This window comes from Silene latifolia, chromosome 6, assembly GCF_048544455.1.
Source record: "Silene latifolia isolate original U9 population chromosome 6, ASM4854445v1, whole genome shotgun sequence".
In the NCBI taxonomy this organism is placed as follows: Eukaryota; Viridiplantae; Streptophyta; class Magnoliopsida; order Caryophyllales; family Caryophyllaceae; genus Silene; species Silene latifolia.
In genome coordinates this window covers 139,350,033-139,368,210 of record NC_133531.1, presented here as the reverse complement: position 1 = coordinate 139,368,210, position 18,178 = coordinate 139,350,033, and the positions used below count along the sequence as shown (strand labels likewise).

At 38.2% G+C, this 18,178-nt stretch overlaps 1 protein-coding gene across 1 annotated transcript; it reads right to left on the bottom strand.

Annotated features, from left to right (window-relative positions):
• Window positions 1-14,853: 14,853 nt before the first annotated feature.
• On the bottom strand, window positions 14,854-17,827 carry LOC141588810 (uncharacterized). Its single transcript, XM_074410234.1, has 6 exons — window positions 17,537-17,827; window positions 17,203-17,415; window positions 16,294-17,090; window positions 15,929-16,236; window positions 15,248-15,578; window positions 14,854-15,166 (listed from the first exon to the last, which is right to left on the bottom strand). Exons 1-6 carry the CDS (start codon window positions 17,825-17,827, stop codon window positions 14,854-14,856), a joined length of 2,253 nt encoding a protein of 750 aa, XP_074266335.1.
• Window positions 17,828-18,178: the final 351 nt, after the last annotated feature.

The window sequence follows — 18,178 nt, the reverse complement described above, 5'->3', positions numbered from 1 at the left end:
TCGCTTGTAAAATACGACATTTGTGAATACGGATTTGCAAATTGTTTTACATTGAGTGGGAGAAATTTTAGGATATGAGAATCGGTTATCGCACATACACTTGTGAGGACAAGTGGGAGTTTGTTGGAGCTTGTGTCCTCCACAAATTAGTGTGATAACATTTGTAAATCTCTTAAAGGTTCACAAGGGTATACTTCGTATTTTAATCAGTTGATTAACGATTACCTAATAACGGTTGGCTTGCTAGAAAGTTTGACGTTATTATCATACAAATGGCGGTGATCAACTGGTCCCTAAAGGTCACACCTATAGGATGTGTTTGAGAGATGTGGTTATAGAAATATGATCACATTGATGCCTAATATGACTAAACAGTTAGTCAATGTGTGATGAGACAATTATTTAATGAAGATTAAATAATTTTAGTTGAGACGAATTAACTGTCAATTCGTAAATTGAATATAATAAGTTATATTTAATTAAATGTATGTAATGTTAGCTTGGACGAATTAATCTGTTAATTCGTAATTAAAGGTAATCAGTTATATTTAATATCAACAAGATGAATGTGTCATAGTGGTAATAGTGAGGGTACACAAACCAAGAGGTCATGGGTTCGATCCTCACTAGATGACAATTTAACACATTTTGTACATTTTTGGAATAACCAAAAATAAGGAGATCATACTCCTTATTTCGGTTATATGGGCCGAATTAGGGAAGAAAATATCTCCCTTATTCACTCCCTTATTTCGGTTACAATAAGAGGCAAAGAGGGATCAATTTCTTTTACACTAATTCTCTTTTAACCTAATCTCTCCTCTCATCAGAAAAACACAAAACAACCTAAAATTTTACAGAAAATTTAGATCGATTCTAGCATTATCAAAGGGCATATCTCATATTGTCTTGGGTGCAACTAATAGGCGAATATCAATTTTGATATTGTTCTTAGGCCGTTTTTGCTAGGACCGAAGGTTGATTCTTCATCTCTTTATCTTTTTGTATATGCAATTTATTTTATGACTAGTTATCATCACTTTTGATTCGTTATAGTCCTTATAATTAAAGGGATGCATACAGATAAATCCCACAAAAGGCACATTCGATCGAGTAGAAAAAGGACTCGATCGAACAAGATAGTACTCGATCGAGTACTTTACAGCGCACAATTCCTGCTTCGCGTACTGAACTTGAAACGACCGCCATTTCTTCATTACTTGGGCAAATAGAGCATTTCCAGTGGCGTTGGAAAGCTAAGAGGACCTAGTAATTTGAAGCTCTTCCTTTGCTCGCCTAGCTATATTACTTCTTTGCACATCTCAAAATAGTAGTCTTCAGGCTCCGACTCAAATCATCTCGTAAATGCATGCATAGGGACATGTTTTAAGCTTGATTTTGCTCCTTTCTGGTTCATACCTGCAAATAATACAAGACAAACCAAAGTAGCCTATTCAGGGGACATTTGTAGCTAAACACTACACAAAATGCATAGAGATGCGTGTAAATATTATTCAAAAAGCGTATCTAAAATGCACGCATCAAATCTCCCCAAACCAAACTTTTGCTTGTCCCCAATAAAACTATATGCAAAACTAATGGAACAGAAAAGAAAACTCAGAGCTAGCTACAAATTGTCTACTTAAACCGATTTAATGCAAGCACTAATACTTATAGCAAAACAGTCAAGTGTAAACGAGTTATGAGATGTCTATAATAAAGCTGAACCGTCGACCTTGCAAGACCATTAAAATTGGACTCTCACCGGTCACTCTTCTCTCATGAAGCAAAGGGTGAAAGTATATGTGTAAGAGAAGAAGGGGAAACAGTCACTCACCTAAACTGCGACCCACATAAACATGCATGCAGTTAATATGATAGACAATTCTAACTATCGTACATACATTCCAACCAATCAAGGTCTGTCACATCCGAGGGCTTACAAAAGTATGGTAAAGTGAGGCAATGAATAAGAAAAGGCAAAACATTTTTGTAAATGTGAGGGTATAGGCGGCCAAGCTAGTACCTAAACAGAGCCAAACTGACAACATCCATTTCTCATCCATCGAAATTAGGCACAATGCTCTTGATTTGGCATTCAAACTCACCAAACCGAACCGAACATACTCCTCAATAGATATGAATAAAGCATAGGAGTGAAACCGTCAACAACCAAACATCTTTTTTTTTCTTCTCGTTTTTTTTTTTGCTTTTGATTCACGTTTTTTTTTTTTTTCATTTTTGAGTTCTTTTTTTTTTCTCATCCTCCTTCTTTCTTTCGTAAATCACCAACTCTAAGTAATGCAATACAAACCAAACTTGGCACAATAAATTATGTAACACAAAACATACACTAATTAGCTTGACGAGGCAGGCTAAATCTGGATGTAGTTAAGGGTCAAAAGGCAAATTTGGCTAATGTGGAGTTAAATGGGTAAAAATGAGACAAAGGGAATATGTTAGCGCCTCCGTGCATGTGACACCAACCACTAACCCGAATGTATGCAGGCAAAAAGCAATTGAATTTCATATTTGTGCAAATTAATGATACATGTTATGCAAGGAGTATACTACTTACAATCCTACATGAAACCGGTCATAAATGACACCAGTTTATAAGCCTCTAATCCTTAGAACTTTACGTAGGTTGCCAAAATTTCAGGTCAAGTCTATTCGTTCAGCTAAATTTCAACATTAACTCGTAGATATGCAGAAGACAAAGCTAAAGATAATTAGTTTATACAAGGATTAAGCAAAAGGACAAATTATAGAGCAATTTCATCATTGAAATCCACCGTTTTGACTCAACCTAAATGCAAAGAATAAACATGAAATTTTCGAAATTTTCATAATTTTCAATTTTTATGAGTTTTTTTTTATTTTTATAAAAATAAACAGCAATGCATACAGAAATTAAACGTGATAAAAAAAAATGCAGTAAAGACAACATGCAGACATAGATATGGATGTATAAACTCCCCAAACCAAACCGTACAATGCCCTCATTGTACCCAAAAATAGGGAAAGGAAATGCAAACTAGAAATAAGGGAGCGAAGCTGCGGAAAACTTACAAGATAATGCGAAGTAGTGTGGACGTCGGCCCACCTGCAAGCCTAGTCGATCTGTGGACATACAACGGTCTTTTGAAAGCCACGCTCAGCGGCGTAAAAATGCTTTCGACCGGATCATTTTAGATCGGTCGGTTTCGTCTCGGTAAGGATCTCGAAACGATTAGAGATGTTCGGAGTCGCCACCAAGCATTTGTGGGATGCTTGGAACCCGTTCGAATCCACTTTATACCTCGGTCAAACGAAGCACAAAGCAGGGTTTGACATAGGTACTAAAGATAAGGAATCATTCCTCTTTAGCATCCTATCTCTAGAATGACTCTCGTACGCCCTGGATAAGGTCGTCCACTATCCAAAGTTTCTGAGTAAGAGGTGAAGGTACTTATTGGAAAGCCCTTTAATCATACACCCAATCCCGCCCGCGGTAGCGGCCTCTACTGATCGATCTTGGTTGGTTGAATGCAAAAGTTGATAAAACGGTTTAAATGCATGAATGCGCATCCAATAATTTAAACCTAACATGTGAGAGCTTTCTAAGTCGATTGATTTAATCCAAGTATCAAGTATAAGATGTCGGTTTGGATTTATGATTCATTCGCATGCAAGACGAAAATTAAACATCCATTTACCGTATTAGGTTTATGGTGCATAACGTGACCCATTTGCCTTAGTAAAGTATTTTGAAAATATGATTTTTAAATGAGCAAATTAGTCATCTGACCCGTCCTATATCCGGGTTAGCCGGAGTCGGGATCGTCCTAGACTAATGCTGGAAAGGTGACAGACCCTCCACCAGGCGGCCACATGAGGCGCGAGCCTGTTAGCGGTGCAAGGGGGGCCTCCCCTGGTTTGAAAATAAGAAAGGAGAGGCCTGTTTAGGCGCGGGTCAGTCATTGGTTATATGACGTATTCTGACCATTTGAAAAACGTTTATAAAACGTGCTGAAAAAATGGGTATTTGAACCCGATTTGGTCTGAAAGGGTCGTTTAGACCATATTTGTTGATTTGAGGAACGAGACTTGAATAATCATCATTATTTTGATGATACTCGATGTCGGGTTCGACTTGAAATAAATAGTTTTGAGAATGATCATGAACTAATTGTTTTAAGTTCATTTGAATATGATTAGTCGGTACTCGTCATCGTACCCGGGTTAAAATCCGGCATGGTATGTAGAACCAAGGATGACTTTGTGTTGGTGACTGGTATGTTGGTTTTGAAAATGTAAAGAAATGAAATAAAAGGTTTTAAAATACCTTTTAAATGTTATTAACCAAATATTATCACCGAAACACGGATTAAACCGTCATGGTATTAAGAACCAAGGGTGAAAAATGCTTTATGGTTAAAACTTGTAAAATGAAAGATAAAAAAAGGTTTGAAAATATTTGAAATGGTAAAAACCGATTAAAAAATATGAAAATAGGTTAAAGGGGAAAGACGAGAACAAACACGGTTGAGTTCTGACCTGGACACCCCATTGAGGCGCGAGCCTATGTGCAGAATAAGGGGCTTCTGTCTCAGGCCAAAACTCAGTTTTGGCTCGTTTATCCCATGTTTTGGATCGTGTTATGCATGATTTAGCATGTTATAGTCATGAAATAAGTAAAGACATGATAAAAGAAGGATTTTTACACCCTCATACTTACATGTTTGGTTATGGCGAGAAACCGACGTAAGTGTAACAACTTGTTTGGTCAGAAAAAGACTCGGTTTAAAACCGTTTTGGTAAGTAAAAAGAGTGTTTTATTAAGTTTAGTGACGGTGTAGTGGTCGAAGTGGTCGGTCAAGTGATTTAATGCACGATGACGGTACCAAACAATGTGTAAGGCTTGTATTTACGATCGGTAGGTCGTAAATATGCGTCGGATTGTGACTTAGGAAGTCGAGTCGAGAATTTTAAGGGAGAAAAGAGGGGGTGGACACTCGTGTAAGTTCTCAGATGGGGGCATTTGAGGGGTATTTATAGGAAAATGAGTGGTTGTGTGAGTTTTGAGCGATGTGGCCACCTGGGCTGATCAAAGAGGCGCGAGCCACGTCGCGGTTCTTCGAGTTGTCCTGTCACTTTCACACAAGTGCAATCATGATTTGTTCTATCCTAGGATTTGTAGTCACATGTTTGGTACTTGACCATTCATGAATCCGGGAAATCTTAGTATAGAAGGCTTTGAATGTTTTGTTTTTGGTGGTTAACTCGGTTTGACTCGTTGTTGGAGTCGGGATTTGAATTTTTGAGTCGGTTTTTGGTCTAGTGTCGGTTTTGACTCTAGTTAGTGTCATTGCGACCCCGTCGTTATGCATTAAACACTCCAGGTACTTTTAAAACGTTTTGAAATGTTTTATTTTCGAAATCTTTTTAAGTTTTCCGACGTAAAGTTGTACACAAACTGTCGATCAAACGCCGCGATTCCAAAGCATGTTATAGTCCGATAATCATCGGGTGTTTGTTGGAGTCTCAAAGGATCTGGGTATCTGAGCCCCCACATTGACTGAGGCTTGGTCAGGGCGAAAGTCAAAGTAGAGCCCCCAGGTCAATCGAAGATTACAACCTGGAGACCCAAGCGACGTCGAGGCGGCTCGAAAGGATTCGGGCCAAGGACTTGCCGTCGAGAAGGGTGACGCCAAGGCGACTCGAGGGTACGAGCCAAGGTCCTGTCGTCGGGAACAGTTTAGAGTCTGTCGACTATCCGTGCGGGTCGTTTAAAGTCCGTTAGACTACGTACAAAGGCTCGCCAGCCATAAGAAGGAGTCATACTTGAGGCATCTTCGGATATGTCCTTGCACGTTTGCGGATAAAGGCTCGCCAGCTGTGGTGCGTACATGAGGAGGGCTCGCCAGCCGCGATGCGTAGTAAGGCTCGCCAGCCATGGTGCGTACCTGAGGAGGGCTCGCCAGCCGCGATGCGTAGTAAGGCTCGCCAGCTATGGTGCGTATATGAGGAGGGCTCGCCAGCCGCGATGCGTAGTAAGGCTCGCCAGCCATGGTGCGTACCTGAGGAGGGCTCGCCAGCCGAGATGCGTAGTAAGGCTCTCCAGCCATGGGGCGGTCGGTTAATTGACCGTGAGAATAGTGTAGGAAATCATATTTTACATATCACATATTTTAGTTTAAAGTTTTAGTCATAAAAACTTAAGGATCTTATGTATGTAAAACAAAAAAGAGAAAAAGGAAAACCGGTTCCTTACGTTGGATATTTCGGCTATTAGAGCACTAGTAAGGTCTCCTACCTTACTTAGTTCTTGAGCTTTCCAAATGGATGAACAAGATTCAATTTAGAATCTCTCCTCAAGGATTGTACCAAGAAAATCACTCTTAATACAAATATTAATTTGATTACTAGAATTAATATTTGTTCCCTTAAAAATATTACTAATATTATAAGTATACTACCTCTAGTATTTAGGGAATAATATTAGTGATTTAGTGAGAGTTTTAATTATTTTGTTCAACAACAAAAATAGAGAGAAGAACAAATTCAAGTGAATGAATAATGTTAGAATCAATTAATGTATTGTGAAAATGCACTACTTGAGTGTGAAGGGGAGGAGGCCGCCGGTTTTTGGGTGGGTAGGTGTTGGAGATTGTGTCCTCCACAAATTAGTGTGATAACATTTGTAAATCTTTTACAGGTTCACAAGGGTATACTTCGTATTTTATCAGTTGATTAACGATTACCTAATAACGGTTGGTTTGCTAGAAAGTTTGACGTTATTATCATACAGATGGCGGTGATCAACTGGTTCCTAAAGGTCACACCTATAGGATGTGTTTGAGAGATGTGGTTATGGAAATATAATCACATTGATGCCTTTTATTACTAAACAGTTAGTGAATGTGTTGATGAGACAATTATTTAATGAAAATTAAATAATATTAGTTGAGACGAATTAACTGTCAATTCGTAAATTGAATATAATAAGTTATATTTAATTAATGTATATAATGTTAGCTTGGACGAATTAATATGTTAATTCGTAAGTAAATGTAATCGATTATATTTAATCAACAAGATGAATGTGTCATAGTGGTAATAGTAAGGGTACTCAAACCAAGAGGTTATGGGTTCGATCCTCACTAGATGACAATTTATATTTAATACATTTTATACATTTTGTATACTACCAAAATAAGAAGATTTAATCTCCTTATTTTTGGGTAGGTAAAGAGAGAAAATAACTCTCTTATTTTCGGAATTTTTGGGCCGAGAAAATGGAAAGAATAATCCCTCCTTTTCTTTCTTATTTTCGGCTAATATAAGTAAATAAGGGGATTTATTTCTAACCTAATTTCTTTTTCCCATTCTTGCCTCTCATCTAAAACACAAAAACAAAACCCTAATTAATTTACTGAAATTTGGGGATCGATTCTAGCAACAAGTTAAAGTCATTTCTCATATCGTCTTGGGTGCAACTAATAGGCGAATATCATTGCGATATTGTTCTTTGGCCGAATTTGCTAGGACCGAAGGTTGATTCTTCATCTCTTTACCCTCTTTGTTTATGTAATTTAATTTTATGACTAGTATTCATCATTATAATTCGTTATAATACTTAAAATTAAAGGGATGCATACAGATAAATCCCACAAGTGGTATCAGAGCCAAGGCCACGAATTTATTTTGATGATTTTCATAAAAATTGGATGTAAACAATATTGGGGTTTCGAAAAAAAATTAGGGTTTCGGTTTAAAAAAAAAAAAAAATTGCCGATTTGATTTTTTTTCTGCCGAGATTTTGCTCTTGTTTTTGATGATTATTTCCATTTCGATTTTTCATATTGTTGTTTAATCAGTTAAAATATACATATGATAAATTGGTAGTTTTTGATTTAATGAAGATTAAGTTAAATTGTAAATGGAATCGTCATGTCGATGATATAAAAATTTGTTTTTTGCTATATAGTTTTTGGCATATACGATTAATCATGTTTTATTAATTCATATGCTAATCATGTTCTAATAGCAATTATAAACGATTTTCTTCATTGAATTTTTGTTTTAGGGCATTTTTGTCGTAAAAGAGGCATTAGGGTTCTTGTTTTAATTTGAGCCGTAAAAAAAAAAAAAATTCTCCTGTTTCGGGTACTGTTCACAGTGGCCAGATTATAAAAAAAAATTGTTTTAGTTTTTACAGAAAAACCGTGAAGAAAAAAAAAACCGGGCTGTTTTGTTTTCTTGGTTTTATGCCGAGAGCATTTTTGAAAAAGAAAAAATTTCTGTTTTTTTCCTTTGTTGTTTTTGGCCAATAATTATAATTATACATTTTAATGTATGATTAATTGTAGTGAAAAGGTTCACATATAAGGATACCTAATTATTTTAAAGCAGTTTAAAATATTAAAGGATTAAATTCATATTACAAGTTAAATTAATGTGATTAATTGAGGAATTGTCACTTAATTTGATAATTGATATAGGTGGTTTGGATAAAATTAATCAACATAATTAAAGAATTATGTCTTGCATGTTTAATTTTTTTAGTTGATGTTTTTCTTTTGTTGGATGAATCGTTGAATGAATTTATTTACGTTTTTTTTTTTGCAATCGGTTGTAATTTGTAATACTTAGTGTGGCCTTAGTTAATTATGTTTTTGTAATGAAGGAAACATAATTTTTATGTAATTATGAGATCTCGAATCTCCTTTATTTTTCTTTAGTATTTGGGTTTTGAAAATAGAATGTAATAAATAGGTTTATTATGTAAATTTATTTATTGTAATTTTCAAAGAAGACTAAAGATGGAGACTGGAGCTCACTCTCGCTACATGGATCAAGATGGAACATCGAGACAAGCTTCTCGGGTCCAAGGATGGATTCCAAATTTGTATTTAATGTTCATTTTGATAGGATAGGCCACACTAGGACTTTTTTATTGTTTTTACGTTTTTCATTCCTATTACTTTTCATTCACATGATAGTTTATGCATCATTTTCCGCCTAAAACCAAACCACCTACTACTAAAATGCATGAAAATTGACTCATATAGATTGTATGTTAGTTTTCATGGACATACAGATGTCACATTATTTATTAAGCCATCACTTTAGTTTATTCATTCTCGCATGCTAGATATTAGTTCACTTAAAATGAATTAAAATAAAGTTGATGGGATCTTCCTCTAAAACGGAAATTGAGATTAGTCTTTATAAGGGCAAACAACTATGAATCCCTTCTTCGTCGGTAGGCATAATATGACCCCTTCTACAATGGGTAAGTAGTTTGTGTTGACTTAGTTTATCTCAACATTATAGTCCGAAGAGTTTCTCGTGATTATAATGGACTAAAGATAGAATTTACAGAAATTTATCGACCAAGAATTCTAACAGTAGAATTAGCTAAAAGGTTGGCTTATCAATTTACAGATAATTGAGTCTTGGGATCATTTATATAATTCTTGAGGGAGGTCAATTGTATAAATGTTTTGAGTCTTCGCGTCATGACAGTAGTTCATTAGACTTAAAATTATAAACGATGCACATGCTTATTATTTTTATTCTTCTTCTCGCAGTGTAGAACACGTTTATTTTGATAATACTGTTACAACAAAATGTCTGGAAATAACGCAATCCAAATGCCTAGTGCCACACTTGGACGCGAGTCCTGGCTGAAAATATTCATGGACCAAATGAATCGCCTCACACGTCCGAAAACGACGGTCCAACTTTTGACGGGAGGAGGCAAAGACTACGAATGCCGCCATTGCGACGGTAAGCTCAGGTACTTAACTGAGCCAATACCGGTAAACCCAGGCCCCAATGCAGGAGTCAACGAGTCACTCGCTTATAGTGACTTCGTTATGGAAGCGGGTGCGATAAAGAACGTACTCATCTTTGCAATGGAAACCAATTTGCAGAGACGCTTCATTGCCCAAGGTGCGAACAAGATTTTCAGCACGCTCACTAACGAGTTCTCAAAAGCACTGAGAATCGTTACATATGAGCATACCTGTCACTTCTTTGATGCGAAACTCCAGAAGGGCCAAGCGGTTAGCCCACACATTCTTCACATGATTGAGAATGTCGAGAAGCTGGAGGCACTTGATTGCAAAATCAGTGAGAGCATTGTCATTGACCGAATGCTTCATTCTCTTCATGATGGTTTTGCCCTTTTCAGGGCGAACTACTATATGAATGACTTGAAAAAGAGTCCTCATGAGCTACACTCCCTTCTCGTACAAACCGAGAAGGATATGAAATTGAGTGGGAGCATGAAGCAGGATGTTCTCATGATTTCCAACAAGGGTAAAGGTAAGGGCAAGGCTCATGGCGACCTAGCTGTAGGTAAGCCAAAGTTTAAAAAGGCAGGAAACGGTAAGAGTGGGCCTGGTGAGACTAGTGGCTCACAGGGCAAGGCAAAGAGTAAGGGCAGTGACATAGAGTGCCACCATTATCACAAGACTGGACATTGGAGGAGGAATTGTCCCGTCTACCGTGAGGAAATCAAAGCAGGCCGCGTCGTTCCGGTTGGTATGTCATCTTATATTCATATGATTGAGATTAACCATGCAAGTTTCGGAACTTGGGTACTTGATACTGGTTATGGTTGTCATCTGTGTAATCATTTGCAGGGCCTAAAGACCATCATACCTCTCAAAAAAGGTGATGTGGACCTGCGAGTCGGGAATGGAGCACGAGTTGCTGCTGCTCGAAGGGAACATATGTAATCCAACTCCCTAGTGGTTTTGAGTTATTTCTAAATAATCACATTACTATGTACCCAGTTTGTCTAAGAACATTATTTCTGTTTCCGTACTTGCTAAAGACGGTTTTGCATTTTCAATAAAGGATAATAGCTGTATTTTCTCTTTCAATGAAATGATTTATGGCAAAGCAGTTTCCATGAATGGAATTTACATCTTAGATCAAACCACGGAAGTATTACACATGAATAATAAGAAATTAAAGATTGGTGACAAAGATCAAACCTATCTATGGCATTGTCGAATGGGACACATAAATGAGAAACGCGTAAAGAAACTCGTCGATAATGGGACTATTCCCGCATTCGATTTTTCTACATATGGCACGTGCGAATCATGTCTCATTGGCAAAATGACTCGAATTTCCTTCAAAGGTGTTGGTATGTGCACTAGTGACCTATTAGGACTCATACATACTGATGTTTGTGGACCTATGTCAATTACCGCTAGAGATGGCTATAGATATTTTATCACTTTCACGGATGATTTGAGTAGATACGGATATGTCTTCTTAATGAAGCATAAAAGTGAGTCCTTTGAGAATTTCAAGGAATACCAGAACAGGGTTGAGAACCAACTGGGTAGAAAGGTTAAAGCACTCCGTTCAGATCGGGGTGGCGAATATCTTTCAAATGAGTTTGATCAACACCTTAAAGACCGTGGAATCGTTCTACAGTTAACTCCACCTGGAACACCTCAATTAAATGGTGTGTCCGAACGGAGAAATCGAACCTTACTTGATATGGTTCGATCCATGATGAGTCACACGGTAGTGCATGATTCATTATGGGGTTTTGCTCTTTTGTCAGCTGCTCTTATACTTAACCGAAGTCCGACTAAAGCAGTCGACAAGACTCCATATGAAATGTGGAAGGGAACGGTCCCTAACTTGTCCTTTATTCGGGTTTGGGGCTGCGAGGCTTATGTCAAGTGGAGACACGAGGATAAGCTCGGCCCGCGATCGGTCAAGACATACTTTATAGGTTATCCAAAAGGAACATTTGGTCATTACTTCTATTCGCCTACCGAACATCGAGTTTTTGTTGCGGCTAGTGCGACGTTCTTAGAGAAAGAATTTCTCGAGAACAAGACAAGTAATAGAACCTTCGAGTATCGGAGATTCCAACCAACAACCGAGGAACAGATAGAGGAAGTTGTTCCTCCAACTGATGATACGGTTAATATTCCTGAGGAACCTAGGAGGTCGGGTAGAGTCTCTTATCCTCCGGACAGATACATTGGTATGGTCGAGGAGAATGACGTTTTACTCCTAGAGAGTAATGAACCCGCTACCTATAAAGGTGCCATGACCAGTTCCGACTCAAAGCTATGGCTCGAAGCCATGCAATCCGAGATGGACTCCATGTATGAGAATAACGTATGGGATCTAGTTAATTTACCTAATAAGGTAAAACGTCTATAGTGAAAATGGCTTTACAAGATAAAGCATTCTGTAGACGCGCAACCAGATACCTATAAGGCACGACTAGTGGCAAAAGGTTTCACTCAAGTGCACAGATTGCATTATGATGAAATTTTTGCACCTGTAGTTATGCTACATTCCATTCGGATAATCTTAGCAATTGCCGCATTTCATGACTATAAAATTTGGCAAATGGATGTGAAAACCGCCTTCTTAAACGGTTATTTGGAGGAAGAGTTGTACATGGTGCAACCCGAAGGTTTCATAGATCCTGAACATCCTAAGAAAGTATGCAAGCTTAAGCGTTCCATTTATGGACTTAAGCAAGCTTCTCGAAGTTGGAATCATCGTTTCGACCAAGTGATAAAAGAGTATGGTTTCACTCGATCGGTCGAGGAACCATGCTTATATATCAAGTCGAGTGGGAGCAAAATTGTATTTTTGATATTGTATGTCGATGACATACTCTTGATTGGGAATGACATTCCTCTCCTATCTTCGGTTAAAGGATGGTTGAAGAACCATTTCCAGATGAAAGATCTGGGTGAGGCACAACACATTTTGGGAATCCGTATCTACCGAGATAGATCACGACGGACGTTATCACTTAGTCAGGAGTCTTATTTGGATAAGATTCTTGAGAAATTCAGCATGACCAACTCCAAGAAGGGGAACCTTCCAATGACGATCGGGATGCGATTGAGCAAGTCTCGATCACCTCGGCGCTGAAGGGATTGAGCGCATGAGTCGTGTTCCTTATTCATCTGCAATAGGATCGATCATGTATGCCATGATATGCACACGTCCAGACGTGGCATATGCATTGAGTATGACGAGTCGGTACCAAAAGACTCCGGTGAAACACACGGATAGTCACAAAAAACATCCTCAAGTACCTACGGAGGAATAAGGATTGGGTATTGACTTATGGAGGCGATACTAAGCTATGCGCAATCGGTTACGCATATGCTAGCTTCCAAACGGATCGAGATGACTCAAAATCTCAGTCCGGGTTCGTCTTCACTCTTAATGGTGCTGCGGTCAGCTGGAAGAGTTCCAAACAGAGTGTGGTAGTAGATTCTACTACTGAATCCGAGTACTATGCCGCTTCAGAGGTAGCAAAGGAAGCGATATGGATGCGTCAATTCTTACAAGGACTTACGGTAGTTCCTAGTTTGAATGACCCGATCACCATCTATTGTGACAATAGAGGTGTCATCTTCCAGGCTAAGGAGCCAAAGTCTAGCAACAAATCTAGACATGTACATCGGAAAGCTCACCTGATCCGTGATTATGTGGAGCAAGAGGAGATAGTGATTGACAAGAGTGCGACGGATGATAACATCGCGGATCCTCTCACTAAACCGTTGAATTATGATAAGCATGTAGGGCACGTTATTTCCATGGGAATTAAACGTGTTCCTGAGTTGTAGTAGTTGATTATGGATTTGATACATTATCTTTTTCATATACTATTTATAACTTCATCGTTTTTATATAATATTTTGTTTTTCATGTGGATTGTACTGACAACATTGAACGCCACAAAATGAACTGAATTACATTATATTTGTTTTGGTCCGTAATCGCCTACATGAGCTGATAACTCTGGCTATTATATTGTGTAGTCGATTGATGATGGGTTCAACAAGCCATAAGTCAAATGGTTGACTGATCGATCACAGATGCGAGATTATAACGATACCTCGTAGGACAAATTTTTGTGACAACGTAATGGAGTCCTAAATGTTTAAAAACATTTGGTGCCAGGTCGTGGATAGGACATCCATTGTGTTCCTAGAGTCGATTCTTTTGACCATCGACTGTCTCTTGAGATTAAGGCAGTTTTTGGGTGACTTTGGTTTCTTTCTCACGATGCGTGAATCGGATGCTAAGTAGATTTTTTCTGGGTCATTTCATACTGTGCTTACATCTGCAGGATTTGAGTTGAGGAAAATATCCAACACTTATCAGGTATAGTTATTTCTCAGGGCCACTCGAGGAGTTGTAACTGAAATGCATGGCCATGCTCGAATGATGATTCGTTTATCAGTTAAGTTACTCTCTAGTCGGGGAAACCACTCTTGATGCAGATCACTTGTAAAATACGACCTTTGTGAATACGGAATTTACAAATTGTTTTACATTGAGTGGGAGAAATTTTAGGATATGAGAATCGGTTATTGCACATACACTTGTGAGGACAAGTGGGAGTTTGTTGGAGCTTGTGTCCTCCACAAATTAGTGTGATAACATTTGTAAATCTCTTACGGGTTCACAAGGGTATACTTCGTATTTTATCAGTTGATTAACGATTACCTAATAACGGTTGGCTTGCTAGAAAGTTTGACTTTATTATCATACAGATGGCGGTGATCAACTGGTCCCTAAAGGTCACACCTATAGGATGTGTTTGAGAGATGTGGTTATGGAAATGTAATCACATTGATGCCTTATATGACTAAACAGTTAGTGAATGTGTTGATGAGACAATTATTTAATGAAGATTAAATAATATTAGTTGAGACGAATTAACTGTCAATTCGTAAATTGAATATAATAAGTTTTTTTTTTTTTTTTTGCTAAAATGTAAGAATTCTCATTAATGATCAAATATCCGCATTACAAATTACTCAAGGATCACAAATTTTAGTGCTAATATTACATCAAGTGCACTCTAGACAACCAAAGTTTATCCTTAACAGAGATAAACTGAGGACTTAGAACACGAATTCTAGTATGAATAATACGCCAAATATGCTCAGCTATTAAATCAGGCCTTGAGACCTTATAGAACAGCCTAGCTTCATTGCGTTGATTCCAAATAAGGTACCATGCTGCCAAAAGAATAGCAGTGGTCACCTGTTTCCTCAATCTGCTCCATCTCTTCATCATAATACTCTGCAATTGGTTAGTAGCATCTAGCTTAGCACCCACCTTCACAGCTAGATAACTATAAAGTTCTTGACTGAATCTGCAATCTTGAAACAAATGGGCATGACTTTCAGTAGCAAGGCCACAGATACATCAACTGTCATCAGTAGAAATCTGCAACTTGAATAACTTCTCCTTCAACATTAAGGCCTGACTTGAAATGAGCCAGGCAATGAAGCAATGCTTAGGAGGAGACACAGCATTCCAAACAGATCTATGCCAGTCAACAACTGGTCTTTTATCTCTCAACCAAGAATAGCATGACTTCACAGAATATTCACCAACACCTATACTCCAAATTCCATCAGAAAACCCTTCCTTGATAGTGTCACGAACATGACAAACTTTCCTCCAATGCCAACTGGTATCAGAGGAGGGATTATAGGATTGCCAGGACTGTCCTTTTAAATAAACATGATGCACCCACTGGACCCATAGCTTATCAGGCTTCACTGAAAGCCACCAGACCAGTTTGCCAATGGTAGCTACATTCCAAATTGAACTGACTCTAAGACCAAGCCCCCTTCCTTCTGAGGGACACAAACCTTATGCCAGGCAAGTAAAGGAGCTTTATTATGCTCAGTACTCCCTTCCCATAAAAAATTCCTGCAAATGGCATCAACTCTATTCATAACTCCCTTAGGCAACACAAATAAAGAAGCTCAGTAGTTATACATGGTAGATAGCACTGATTTAACAAGGACAAGTCTCCCTGCAAAAGAAAGCTTATTAGCTCCAAGACACCTGATCCTCTCAACTATTTTATCAATGAGAACCCCACAATCACTCTTTTTTAGTCTACCTGCAGTAATAGGGACACCAAGGTATTTAAAAGGCAAGGAGCCTTCTTTAATACCAGAAACAGACAAGATCTCCTTCTTTAGCCCAGGTGGTACACCATTGAAGTAAGCACAAGACTTCTGTGGGTTCATCTTAAGTCCTGAAGCTCTGGAAAAGGATTCATAAGCCCTCAGCAAGACCATAATAGACTGTGCATCCCCTTTACAGAAAAGCAGCAGATCATCTGCAAACATTAGATGAGTAAGCCTCATAGGTTTGCAAAGGGGATGAAAGTGGAATGGCAGCTTCTCAGTAGAACAGTCAATGATTCTTGTAAAATATTCCATACATAGAGTGAATAGAAAAGGAGACATGGGGTCACCTTACCTCAGTCCTCTCTTGCCAGGAAAGAAACCAAAAGTATCCCCATTCAGACTGAGAGTATAAGTAGCACTACTCACACATTCCATGATAAGCCTTCTAATAGAAACTGGGAAATTAAAAGCTTCCAGGATATCAGCTAAAAAATCCCAGCTAACTGAGTCGTAGGCTTTCATCAAATCCATTTTAAACATACATCTAGCAGAGCAAGACTGTCTGTTGTATAGTCTCACCAGGTCTTGGCACACCATGATGTTTTCTAGTATACTTCTCCCTTTGATAAAACCTCCCTGATTCTTGCTAATCAACTCAGGTAAAACAAGAGATATTCTGTTGCACAAAATTTTTGAAATACACTTGTAGAGAACATTGCAGCAGGCAATGGGCCTGAATTGATGAACATAAGTAGGCATCTTGCATTTAGGTATCAGGGTAACAGTGGTAGCATTCAGCTGCTTGAGAAGCTTACCAGAATTGAAGACATCTTGAACTGCAGCACATACTTCATCACCAATAACAGTCCAAGAGTCCTTAAAAAAAGCACTGGAATAACCATCAAGTCCAGGAGCTTTATGATCAGGGATTGAAAAAATGGCTGTTTTAATCTCCTGATTGGTCACAGGAAGAACAAGAATATCCTGAAGACTAGCATCACACACCTGTCCTCTCTTGATGATCTGAAAATTAACTTTGTCAGTGGAGACAGCAGTCCCCAAGAGCTCCTTGTAGTAAGTTAAGAAAGCATCTTCAATAGCCTGGGGTGCAGAGTGCTCCTGACCCTTAGAATCTTTCACACAAAGGACCTGATTCCTTAGAACACGACTCCTTATGGCTCCATGGAAATACTTAGACTTGAAATCACCATCTTTACTCCATGCTAATTTAGCTTTCTGACCGAAAAGACATACGATCGACTTGCAATTTCTGTACTCCTCCACAAAGATGGGCTTCCATATTCAACATTTGCTGATTACTAGGATCATCAATGAGACTGATCTGGATGTCCTCAAGATTTCTTAAAGCTACAGCAGCTGCATTTTCAATATCAGCAAAATGATCTTTGTTGAACTGTCTTAGGTGAACCTTCAAATTCTTCAATTTCCTAACTACTTGAAACATTTTAGTACCCTGATAATGCACAGTCCACCAGGCAGTTAACTTTGGAATAAAACTCTTATCTTTACCCCACATATTGTAATATTTAAAAGGTCTTTTGAAACTATCAGACTGATCGAACTCTTAATTATACAGGAGTGTGATCAAAGGTTCCTTCAGAAGGAAATGAGCATACATGGAAGGCATCTTCCCGACTCCACTCACTATTGATAAGTACTCTGTCAAGTCTACTGAAAACTCTAAAGCTTGCATCCTGTTTGTTATTCCAGGTATAGTAGGCCCCTTGAGCAGGGCTATCAATAAGACCACAAGCATCCAAACAACTCTGAAACTCATCAATCTCTGCATCAGTGCTAGACCCACCAAGTCTCTCAGAGTGAGATAAAACACAATTAAAATCTCCAAAGAACCATCCAAGGTTCATTAATAATAGATGCAAACTTGATAAGTTGATTCCATAAACTTCTTCTATCCACCAGATCATTAAATGCATAAACCATAGAAACATAAAATTGAGTGGAAGAGGCAACTTCAGTAACTTTCATGTTGATGCATTGAGCAGAAAAATCATAGAAATCAATAATAAAAATAGCTGGATTCCAAAGTACCCAAACTCTACCACCTTTGTGCCAACTATTATTAGTAGCAATACTCCAACCAACAACTATTAATCCATTTATAATATTTAGAGACAAGGCCTTAACCTTTGTCTCAAGGATCCCAAACAAGCCTACTTTGTTCATATGCATGAACCATTTAACTTGCTTCTGTTTGG